The sequence below is a fragment of the Bombyx mori genome, chromosome 23 (assembly GCF_030269925.1).
Source record: "Bombyx mori chromosome 23, ASM3026992v2".
Classification (NCBI taxonomy): Eukaryota; Metazoa; Arthropoda; class Insecta; order Lepidoptera; family Bombycidae; genus Bombyx; species Bombyx mori.
Genome location: NC_085129.1, coordinates 8,173,474 through 8,184,998, shown reverse-complemented (window position 1 = coordinate 8,184,998; position 11,525 = coordinate 8,173,474). Strand labels below are relative to the sequence as shown.

At 39.3% G+C, this 11,525-nt stretch overlaps 1 protein-coding gene across 1 annotated transcript; it reads left to right on the top strand.

Annotated features, from left to right (window-relative positions):
* Positions 1-7,248: 7,248 nt before the first annotated feature.
* Positions 7,249-8,904, top strand: LOC119630326 (uncharacterized). The gene has a single exon (XM_038019331.1). It carries the CDS (start codon positions 7,249-7,251, stop codon positions 8,902-8,904), a length of 1,656 nt encoding a protein of 551 aa, XP_037875259.1.
* The last annotated feature ends 2,621 nt before the right edge of the window (positions 8,905-11,525 follow it).

Below are 11,525 nucleotides of genomic sequence, written 5' to 3'. Positions count from 1 at the left end.
TCTATCTATAAACGGTATTGTGGCTGACTGGAAAACAAACAAAAACAAACAACTAGAATACCAGACCTAATTTTACAGAGTCAAATGTTATCGAAGTGTAACATCGGCTAAATATAAATTTACTGTAAATTATTTTACAAATAAATTATTCGAACTAGAAAGTTTGATTTTAAAAACTCACAATAACTTTCCCGCCCTTTCTGATGATTTTCCCGATGCCCTTAGGTTCAGGGGCCGCGCTAGTTCCGCCCATTATGAGGACGAGCATCGCCAGCACCACGCAGAATATACTGAACACCTTCATTGTTAGTTTATGTATTGGTTGTAGTGACCACTGGAAGAGATGGCTAGAGAATGATGGACAAGTTAATCTAATTCAAGTTTTTATAGGCGTGTGAGAAGCATCACTGAATAAAATGTTTCCTTAAGTAGGTGACACAAATGGGTATTTCTAATATTCACCCATTTATTTTCCATGGTCGTTAGACGTGATCTCTATAACAAATCGATAGGTCAATAAGGAAAAATAAAACGTAAGTCTGGAATTAACTTTTTGTCATTATAGAATGTGGAATTAACAAATGAGTATTCAGACGAACTGTCAAATTGTTAATGGGTACGGGGCCTACTGATTTAACTTTTCTGCTGGAAGTTACAGATTTGATATCCGACTTGGGTTTTTTTATTCCTTATTTTCCTGCCTATGCTGATAGCCTTGAGAGGCTATTTCAGATTCTCCTTGACGTGTAGGTGAACTTACGGGGCTCAAACCGGGTGTGCTGCTAACACTGGCCCTAGCAAGAGCAGTGCTTCACAGAATCTACCACCAGATCGGAAACGCGATCCACTGAGAAGATTCGGCGAGAAACTCAGTGGGCTGTGTCTATGGGTTAATTTACTCGTAGAGCCCTTCGTCGCAAGCGACGGGTTTGGCGAGGACGGTGACCGGTGCTTGAGGTACTTATAATATAAGTACCGTTAATGGATCGGGAGGATCCGTAATGACGTAATCCGACTTGGGAAAATGACTCGGAACTCTGGAAATGTGTTCATAACGCTATGTAGTATGTTAAATGAAGAAATTGGGAAAGAAAAACATTATTTTGGAATTAAATTAACTAATTGCTCTAGGTTTAGCTCATACGTTAAAACAACAAAATATGCTTAAAATCTGAGAATAACAAAATTAAACGCTGTAGTAGTATCCTAGAAAAAGCTATTTTGTCTTGGATCACACAAAATATTTAATTCAGTCTTCATTACCAACAAAACGAGAGATAATGAAAGTAATCATCTAAGAACTGAGCAGGGTTGCAGTCGAGAACAGCTTATGCACCACGAACCTTATGAATATGGAATGGCTTCTAGCTAGCTACCTAATTGCCATGCGATTTATGGCGCCAATAAGATTTTTGGCAAAAAACGGATAACTTAACCGAATTTTAGTCAGTTCCTCACAAGATCCGTATAATCCGTATAATGTAAGACATTCGACGCTCAAGAATTTAACATATCAACACGTTTGTCCTGCCAGGGATTGCGTTCCCAGAGGATATTACGGACTATTTTCCGGAATTTGTTTTCGGAGCAATCGCAGTAAATTGTCTCAATTGAATTCAATGTAAATAGCTCACGCCTGAAGATAACATCCCCGTCAGAAACTGCGAAATAAAATGAACCATCCAGAACATTTGATTTTTTTTCGATTACAAGATAAAAAAGCGGAAACAGGATATTTTTGATGGGAGTATGGAGTTTTCTTTCCTGCAATAATTCGTTATTTACGTTATTAAGAGTCTTCCACATCCACGCGAAGCTGGAATCGTCCTTTAGGCTACCAGCCAAATATGGATGATGGATATGGAATGGATAATTTCACATTTTATATAAATAAATTAATATTTTAAATACAGTATACATTGAGTAAGACTGTAAATAGTAATTATAGATTTAATTTTCTTGTCTTTTTCGGTTACGACGGTTACTCTGATGTTACTATACTATTGTATTCCCTACCTATTCGTTGGTGGTCTAAAGGGTTATTCCAGCTACACACTGGCAGATAGGTGAGCTCATGGGGATCGAATTAGGAGAAATTTTCTAACACTGGCCCTAACAATAGCAGTAGCTTCGCAGAATCTACCACTGGATTGGAATCGCTACCCACTGAGAAGATCCGGCGAGAAACTCAGTGAGTTGTTTCTATGGGCTAGTTCGCTCGTCAAACTCTTTGTCGTAATCGAGGAGATCCACGAGGAAGCTGACTGATGCTTGAAGAGCCTAAAAATACCGAGAATAGATCCGGTGGATCTGACAATATATGCTTAGTGCGATGTTGACTTGGCGTATGTAATTCATGGCGGCTACGGTAAGAAATATTGTGTTGCACTGCTTAATCAAATTAGCTTGCGCACGGTTCCTTAAGACACTTATGTATCGGTTCTAAATATAAGTCGTCGTGGAGATCGATGTTCCTCACGTACCACGTTACTCCGACGTCTCACCTGCAGAAATGGAATTGGATGACCTAGAGAGAGTTTATGTGTGTTCGCTCCACAGGACCATGGTCATGAGGAATGTATGCAAGTTTTGTAGTGTCACCTTGTTACGAAGGGACAATTATTACGCTTGCAAATCGTGAAGTAGAGTCGACCGAGTAGATATGCGGCTGGATCGCGGCCTGTTTTTACGTGAAGACGGAATGTCCTTCCTCTGTCGAGGGTGACGCCCAGGTAATTGGCCTTCGAGAACTACGGTATGGGATGGGTAAAGATTTTGATGGACAGAAAGGAGTTCCCAAGACTAATTCGAGACGAGATAGTAGTAGTGGTGTCGGTAGGGCGACCTCTTTTGAAAATCACGGCAGTACTTTTCATCGGGTCGATGTTGATGCGCCACTTCCGGAACCACTGTCTTGTATGATGTAAACGATATGTACATATGTCGAGAACGTTCGCTTCTTTCTACACCGCGGGGACGATACAGCTTGTCATAGTGGCATTTAAAATAAAGGCTAACATGATTACCAGTTGGGTGGGTAACATTTTTAATATGTGGTTGTGGATGCCCTCGGGAGCAGGAGTCTTTTCGTGGTTGTAGGTTCTCGATTGTTAATGGGGGGTAACGCGTCGGAGGGTGGAAGCGAAGCTTTGCCTTCGATCTTCGATTTGAGCACTGTTCTTACAATGCGTTGGCCAGTAACTCTGCTTTTCATCGTCATCGAAAGCCGGCATTTAACCTGAGGGGCGTACGAGGATAGGTATTGTGACGATGGTTTCCGATTTGAGGGTCCTAATTAGTCACCAGTATGCTTGGTGAGAAGCGCGATTCGTTCTAAATAACTTTCCTACCTTATATTTTGGGCTTCGTTTAGGCGAGATTTGACGTCCCGCTTTAGACGACGCATTTGAATCATAGTGTGTGTCATCATAGGTGATTTCTGAGCTCAAAAGACGGTCTGATGCGGTGGAAGTAGTCTACTACATTGATTTGATGGGATGCATTGCCTATCGCGGCAGGCAGATGGTTTGTCAACATGTCTACGGATTTGAGGGTGCTCTGAGGGGACGGGGTGGTGGCGTGGTGGCTTCAGCCAGGCTGGTGAATCAAAGGAAGTGATGTTTGCAAATTCAAAGAAAGAAATATTTTTAATACTTTTTTTATTTATACTTAATATCAATGTGTTATAAAAATACCACTGAAGTAACGATCTCTGTGTGTCGGTGAGTCGCTCATCCGCTGTTCTGCGACTGTTGGTAGGCGTCGTGTCCGGCGGCCCCGACGCCGATGACGGTCAGCCCATGTTTCTAGAAAAGTTAAAAACATTTAAAATCCTAACCGTAAAATGTAAGAACTAATCTCAATAATCTTTAAGAATACTTAATTAACTTCACAGCTTTATGTTTTCATGCCAAAATTGGAATGAAATATATCTCGAGTCCCTTATACTCGTATGTAGTAGTAATATTATGGCGATATGTTATTTCACTATTCAAATTATATTTACTATTAGAGTATTATTTTACTATTTTAAAGGAAAGTAATAGTATAATAGTAATTCAATATAAAATTTAAAACGAGTGAAACTATGGGCCCAGTTTATTTTAAAACTATTATAAGAATGAAATCTAGCCAGAACTAAAAACTCACAATAATTTTCCCGCCCTTTCTGATGATTTTCCCGATGCCCTTAGGTTCAGGGGCCGCGCTAGTTCCGCCCATTATGAGGACGAGCATCGCCAGCACCACGCAGAATAGACTGAACACCTTCATTGTTAATTAATGTATTGGTTGTAGTGATCACAAGAAGAACTCAACGATGATTGATGGACTTCTCAATCAATTTGGAGTATTTATAGTCGCGTACGAAGATTTAGTGAGTAAAGATTTCCTTGAGTAGGTGACAGATGATGGGTTTTTGTAACATTCACACATTTTTTTTTTCATTGTCGTCATACGTGATTTCTTGAAATAGATTGATAGGACAACCAGGAAAATTAATTGAAAATTTGGAATATACTTTTTGACATATTCTACAAATGAGTAGTCAGATGAACTCTTAACGCGTTCGTGGCTTAGTAGCTTGCCTCTTTTGCGTGCGTATTCTTCTTCTATTATCCGACGCTTCGAATACTTTAGTTCAAGATACAAGTTCTAAGGTCTCAAGTATAGTTACAACGGCTGGCCCACCTTTCAAACCGAAACGCATTACTGCTTCACGGCAGAAATAGGCAGGGTGGTGGTACCCACCCGCGCGGACTCACAAGAGGTCCTACCACCAGTAATAAATTGCATAGTTGACTGAATGAGCTTACAGCCCACCTGGTGTTAAGTGGTTACCGGAGCCCATAGATATCTGCACGGAATAGATAAATAATTATCTATATAATATAATTAAACCTTATTTATCTATTCCGTGGATATCTGTAATGTAAATGCCGCTACCCACCTTGAGATATTATGCGTTCTAAGGTCTCAGTATAGTTACAACGGCTGTCCCACCCTTCGTGAATGTGACGTAATAATATCTTATGCCTGATTATAACTACTTTTACGATTTCATTTAGTGTTCTTTGTTGAAATATTTATAAATGCGAGATTAAGTCGTAAAAATATTTTAGTTTCAGAATATCTACGACTTGCGAAAAGCAAAGAAAATACTATTTTACGTTTGTACATTCACGTAAGTCGGAGCTATAAGTAATTAGACGTTTTAAAGTCGTCGTGGCCTAAAGGATAAGACGTCCGGTGCATTCGTATCTAGCGATGCACCGGTGTTCGAATCCCGCATGCGTGTACAAATTTTTCTAATGAAATACGTACTTAACAAATGTTCACGATTGACTTCCACGATGAAGGAATAACATCGTGTAATAAAAATCAAACCCGCAAAATTATAATTTGCGTAATTACTGGTGGTGGGACCTCTTGCGAGTCCGCACGGGTAAGTACCACCGCCCCGCCTATTTCTGCCGTGAAGCAGTAATGCGTTTCGGCTTGAAGGGTGGGGCAGCCGCTGTAACTATACTGAGACCTTAGAACTTATATCTCAAGGTGTGTGGCGCATTTACGTTGCAGATGTCTATGGGCTCCAGTAACCACTTAACACCAGGTGGGCTGTGAGCTCATTCACTCATCTAAGCAATAAAAATAAAAAACGTGCCTCATCTGCACTAAACGCTTCACTCTCCCCCCCTTTCCATTTCATGAGTTCTGTCCATCCATCTAAGCAATAAAAAAAAAAAAAACGAGTTTTTTTTTTTTTATGTTCATTTTTTGTTTTAATTTTAATTATAGTTGATACTCCTGCTCATAAGGGGCTTAAAAACTAGGTCACGCATTCATTCCGAGCCTCTTTATCATATCAGTTCTCGCATTTATTCCTCTCGTACTTTGATTAATTCCATTCATACTTTGCATTCCTAGAGCTACGGCTAATAAAAGGAGGGGAGGGGGAGTAGGGCTATTGGGACTCTTTATTTCTATAATTTTTTACATTTCCTTATTCTACCTAAAACTAGTTTTAAGGTAGAATAAGGAAATGTAAAAAATTGTATGTACAACATGTAAAATTGTATGTAAAACATGTACACTTAATCCTATTTACTTAAACTACGTTTTTTACAACAGTAATAATATGTTAAAATATTATATGTTATAAAATTTTCCTATGTTCTATTACTTTTATTAACCTCCTTTATAATTTTTATAGCATATTTTAGGAACAAGTTCCTCGCACAGGTTTTTTGCATTAAATTGGGGAGTTCTCGCGCATCGAGTCTTTGGCCCAGTTCGACCTCCAAGTCGAATCGTGCTGAGCCAAAGACTGGACACTCCAGAAGCACGTGGGCCACTGACTCGTCGACGTCAGGGTCACAGATGCATGCTGGGCTCTCCTTGCACTTGAACCTGGCCAAGTACTCGGAGAACCCACCATGCCCCGTGAATGCCTGTGCTACCTCCTTGGTCATTTCGATCTTTCTGATTGTCCTGTATGCCTCGGACGCGATTGGGAAGTACAGCTTAGTGACTGAGGCCGTTTGTTCGGCGTTGTACTCATACGAGGTTCGGACGTGAGTTGTTGAGCGACAGGAGGTTTTAGTCGGTTCGACTCCGACATACCCCGCCCGCCATCCCCAGTGGAGGGTGGGAGTCCGGAGATTTCCCGCAGACCAAGGACGTGCCTCATATTGCAATTAATAAAATAATTAAACACGTTGCATTCTTTCGTATTTGACGTTGTCATATATTTAAATAATGAAATAATATTTAATTTTCACCGAACCCTTTTCGATTTTTTTTCGTGATGAATACGTGACCTAAAATAATGCCTTCAAATCTCTTCCCGGGGATACCGTAAAAGACTATGAGATTCACTGAAGAATGAGCTGTCGGAATCTGAGAGTGTTAGATATACGTATCGGCATAATGCAGTCGTCAATCGGCATGTAGGTACTTAATCTGCGACTATACGGGTGGGTGTCTCACGGAATTCAGTTTAAATGGTGGGATAGTTGTTTTGCAGTGCAATTGACATTTTGACAGAACGTCTCTTGATGAAATCGCGAAGCAGCTGTCCTTGAGCTATAAGTCCTCCGTCAGGGAGGCTCGGGTACTTATGAGAAACCCCACCTCTCTCTTCTGAGCCCTCGAGCTTGCACAGCCATCCTGATAAAGCGACAAAGTATTACCAACCGCAAACTTCCAATAATATTATAATTATAATATTAATGCAATGTCTTAAAGTACATGGCAATCCATCTACCATCTGGATGCCACATGCAGGCCTACGCAGACGATGTGGTACTCGTGGTCACCGCCGAAAATGTCAATCGCCTAGAGGAGCTCACCGACACGGTTCTCCAACAGATAGTGAATTGGGGAAAAAGCGTCAAGCTCGAATTCGGGGCCTTCAAAACACAACTGATCGCCTTCACCCCCAAGGCCAGAACTCTTAGGGTGGAGATGGACGGTCAAATCTTAAAAACCTGTAAGGAGATCAAGCTCCTCGGAATAATTTTGGACGAAAAGCTGCTCTTTGGCCGCCATGTACAGTACGTCCTGGGAAAAGCCTCGCGAATATTCAACAAACTGTGCTTGTACTCCCGACCAACCTGGGGTGCTCATCCCGAGAACGTGCGCACCATCTATCTCCGAGTCATCGAGCCAATCGTCACCTACGCTGCCGGGGTGTGGGGACACATAGTAAACAAGCGCTACATCAAAAAATCTTTGATGAGCATGCAGCGTGGTTTTGCCCTAAAAGCCATCAGAGGATTCCGCACTATTTCAACCTCCGCTGCTCTGGCTCTCGCACAATTCACCCCTCTAGACCTAAAAATCCGAGAAGTACACCAAATCGAAAAAGTCAGGCTCACTGGGAAAACTGAATTCCTTCCCAATGACATTTCTTATGAGAAACCTGTCCCCGTCAAGGACCTCCTACATCCCGCTAGAAGGCCGACTATCAAACCCATACCCTCCTCTGAACACCGAATTAACTCCGAAATGACGGACAGTACTCTGGTCACTCGCGTATTCACTGACGGAAGTAAGCAGGACGATGGATCAGTTGGAGCCGCATTCGTGCTTTACAGACCCGGCGACACTGAAACATCCGTAACAAAAAAGTACAAATTACACAGTAGCTGCACAGTCTTCCAGGCAGAGCTGTACGCCATCTGGAAAGCCTGTCAGTGGATTGTAAGCGAAAATCATCCCCACACATACATCTTCACCGATTCTCTCTCATCAATATACGCGATAAATAACAGAAGCAACACACACCCCATCATAGTGAACATACACAAACTCATACACGCTAACCACACTACACACAAAATTTACATAGATTGGGTAAAGGGACACTCGGGTGTCATAGGAAACGAGGAAGCCGATGCGGCTGCCAACAGCGGCGCACGCATGCACAAGGCCCCCGACTACTCGCAGTTCTCAATATCCTACGTGAAACACAAGATTCGCACAGAACACCACGCCATCTGGCAAGCCAGATACGAAAGCTCCCCGCAGGGCTCACACACAAAAACACTACTACCAAAACTGAACGACATCAAAGAACTTAACAAATGCACACAAACAAACTTTCAGCATACACAAATACTCACAGGCCATGGATATCACAAGACATACTTACATCGCTTCAAAATAGCACCAGATGACACCTGCCCCTGCGACGGCACCTCCAGCCAAACTGTAGAACACCTCCTTAAAAACTGCCAAGCGTTCGCTGCGAAAAGGCACAGTCACGAAGAAACGTGCCACGCAGTACAGGTGCCACCATATAATTTACCTGAAATGTTAAAAAAGAAAGCTGCAATCAACTCTTTCACCTCGTTTTGCCAAACAATAATCAACAACATCAAGAAAATAAATGAAAACAATTAGAATAAATATACTACCAAATACATATTAATAAACACAAAAATAGACTGATAAGAAATAAATAAAAATACAAGGGTATAATGATACAATATATCCGAATGTATAGGAAATGTATAAAAAGTATGATATATAAATGTAAAGTAAGTATATATAACTAAATACAGATATATGTATAAGCATAAAGAATATAACACGGGGATATGTAATATGGACAGAAACGTATCAAATAGCGATCTGCCAGAAAACATACTCCCCAAAAGGAGAAACAAAGTAACTATTATTACATATAACACATATAAATTCCTAACGAGAATCAAAACAACCAAGATTATAAAACATAAGATACAGAAAAAAAAAAAAAAAAAAAAGTACATGGCAGCATTTATGTTGTGAGATCTCTTAGATCCAGTAACCATAGGGTCCTCTGCCTATGAAAGGTAATCTATATATTAATACGTGAAGCAAAAACTTTGTATCCCTTTTTACGAAAATTGCGCGGACGGAGGAGTATGAAATTTTGCACACTTATAGAGAATATAGAGAAGAAGTGCAAGAAGTGCTAATATTTTTTTAAAATAATGCACAAAAGATACATTAAATACATACAAAACATATGTAACAAAACAATACATACAAAAAGATACATCAATAAAGAAAACATTACACACACTACCGTGTATTTGACACACACACATATACTGTTTGTTTATTGTCAAACTTTTGTTATTGCTTAAAGTCGGTGGTCAAATTGAGAATAGGTTAGTATTGTTTATCTTTAATATTATGAGTATTTGTCTATAGTGTAGTCTTAGCGAAATCTGTAACAATAGGATCATAATAATGTTGAAACTTACAATTTTAATCAATTATAGTCGAATTTCGACTACTGCGGGACCACTTGTAGAGATAACAGGATAACTCACGCTTTCACAGACAAGGGCAACAAATGAAAGTTGAGCTTTCAATCAGGTTTGTATGGATTTATTTTGTACTCTACTAGATTGTAGAATGAGCTCGCAGTCCACCTAGTGTTAAGTGGTTACCGGAGCCCATAGACAGTGTGATTGCTATGCAATTTGAAATTATATATCATATAACGGTTGTCTCACTTATCAAAACGGAACGGCAGAAATAGAAAGGGTGTTGGCACCTACCCGAGCGGGCTCACGAAAGTTCTAGTAATAAAAATACTATAGCTATATAAGATCAGGTTTATATTTATTTTTAATTCTTTGATGCTTTCTAGATGTTTGACTGAGAATTATGAAACAAATTTTCGCTATTTTAGAATGAGAAATAATTAATTTATGGAAAAGCTATCACACCGATACAAGACAAACATTTAATTTAAAATATATCATCTAATGTCACTCTAGAGAGAGAGATCAGCTAGTTCGTCTTTAGAACGAAATAAGATAAGCGAAAAAAGTGAATTTTTATAAAGAATTATTATAAAATTTTATATTTGAATAAAGGCGAAGTTGATTAAGACGGTATAATATAATGACAGATTTAATTTTCTTGTTTTTGTGAGTTAAAGCACGACGGCCATTGATTTAATTATGTCTAGTCTACTTCAATTATGAAGTAATTTATGCAAATGAAGAGATATATGCAAAATAAAAGAAAAAAGAAATGTTATTAATTAATTAAATAATTTATATTCCATTGAACACCAGACGAAATAAATTAGTAATGATAAAAGACATGGATTGCAATAAATTCTAAAAGTATGATATTAAAGTACTACTAATACTGAAGTAACGATCTCTGTATGTCAGTGAGTTGCTCATCCGCTGTTCTGCGACTGTTGGTAGGCGTCGTGTCCAGCGGCCCCGACGCCGATGACGGTCAGCCCGTGTTTCTGGAAATAATTAACAACATTTAAAATCATAACCGTAAATGTAATAACTAATCTCCTTAATCTTTAAGAATACTTCATTAACTTTACAACTTTAGGTTTACATGCCAAAGCGTGGTAGAAATATGTCTTGAGTACCCTTGTAAGAGTTACAATGAGGGATTTTTAAGAATAGATTAAGGATAGATTGGGGCGAAACCTAGTAAGGTTGTCTGAATATTTTTTGTAATATTATGAAGATATGTCAGTATACATTAGTAATTTAAAGGAAAATAAAAGCTCAATATTAGTTCAATACAAAATGAAATTAGCAAGTGAAATTATTATAGAATCAAATCTTTAAACTAAAAGTAAAAACTCACAATAACTTTCCCGCCCTTTCTGATGATTTTCCCGATGCCCTTAGGTTCAGGGGCCGCGCTAGTTCCGCCCATTATGAGGACGAGCATCGCCAGCACCACGCAGAATATACTGAACACCTTCATTGTTAGTTTATGTATTGGTTGTAGTGACCACTGGAAGAGCTGGCTAGAGAATGATGTACAATTTAATCTACTTCATGCTTTTATATGCGTGTGCGAAGCATCATTGAATAAAATGTTTCCTTGACTTGGTGACACAGATGATGGGTTTTTGTAACATTCACACATTTATTTTTCATTTTCGTTACATGTGATTTCTTGAAACAGATCGGATATGCAAACAAGGAAATATTAAAACGAAGTTGTAAATCCCAAATTTTAAATAAGTAGTACATGAAGCG

Excerpts from the sequence above, each read along its gene's own strand:
- LOC119630326 (XM_038019331.1), top strand. The coding sequence starts at position 7,249 with ATGGCAATCCATCTACCATCTGGATGCCACATGCAGGCCTACGCAGAC.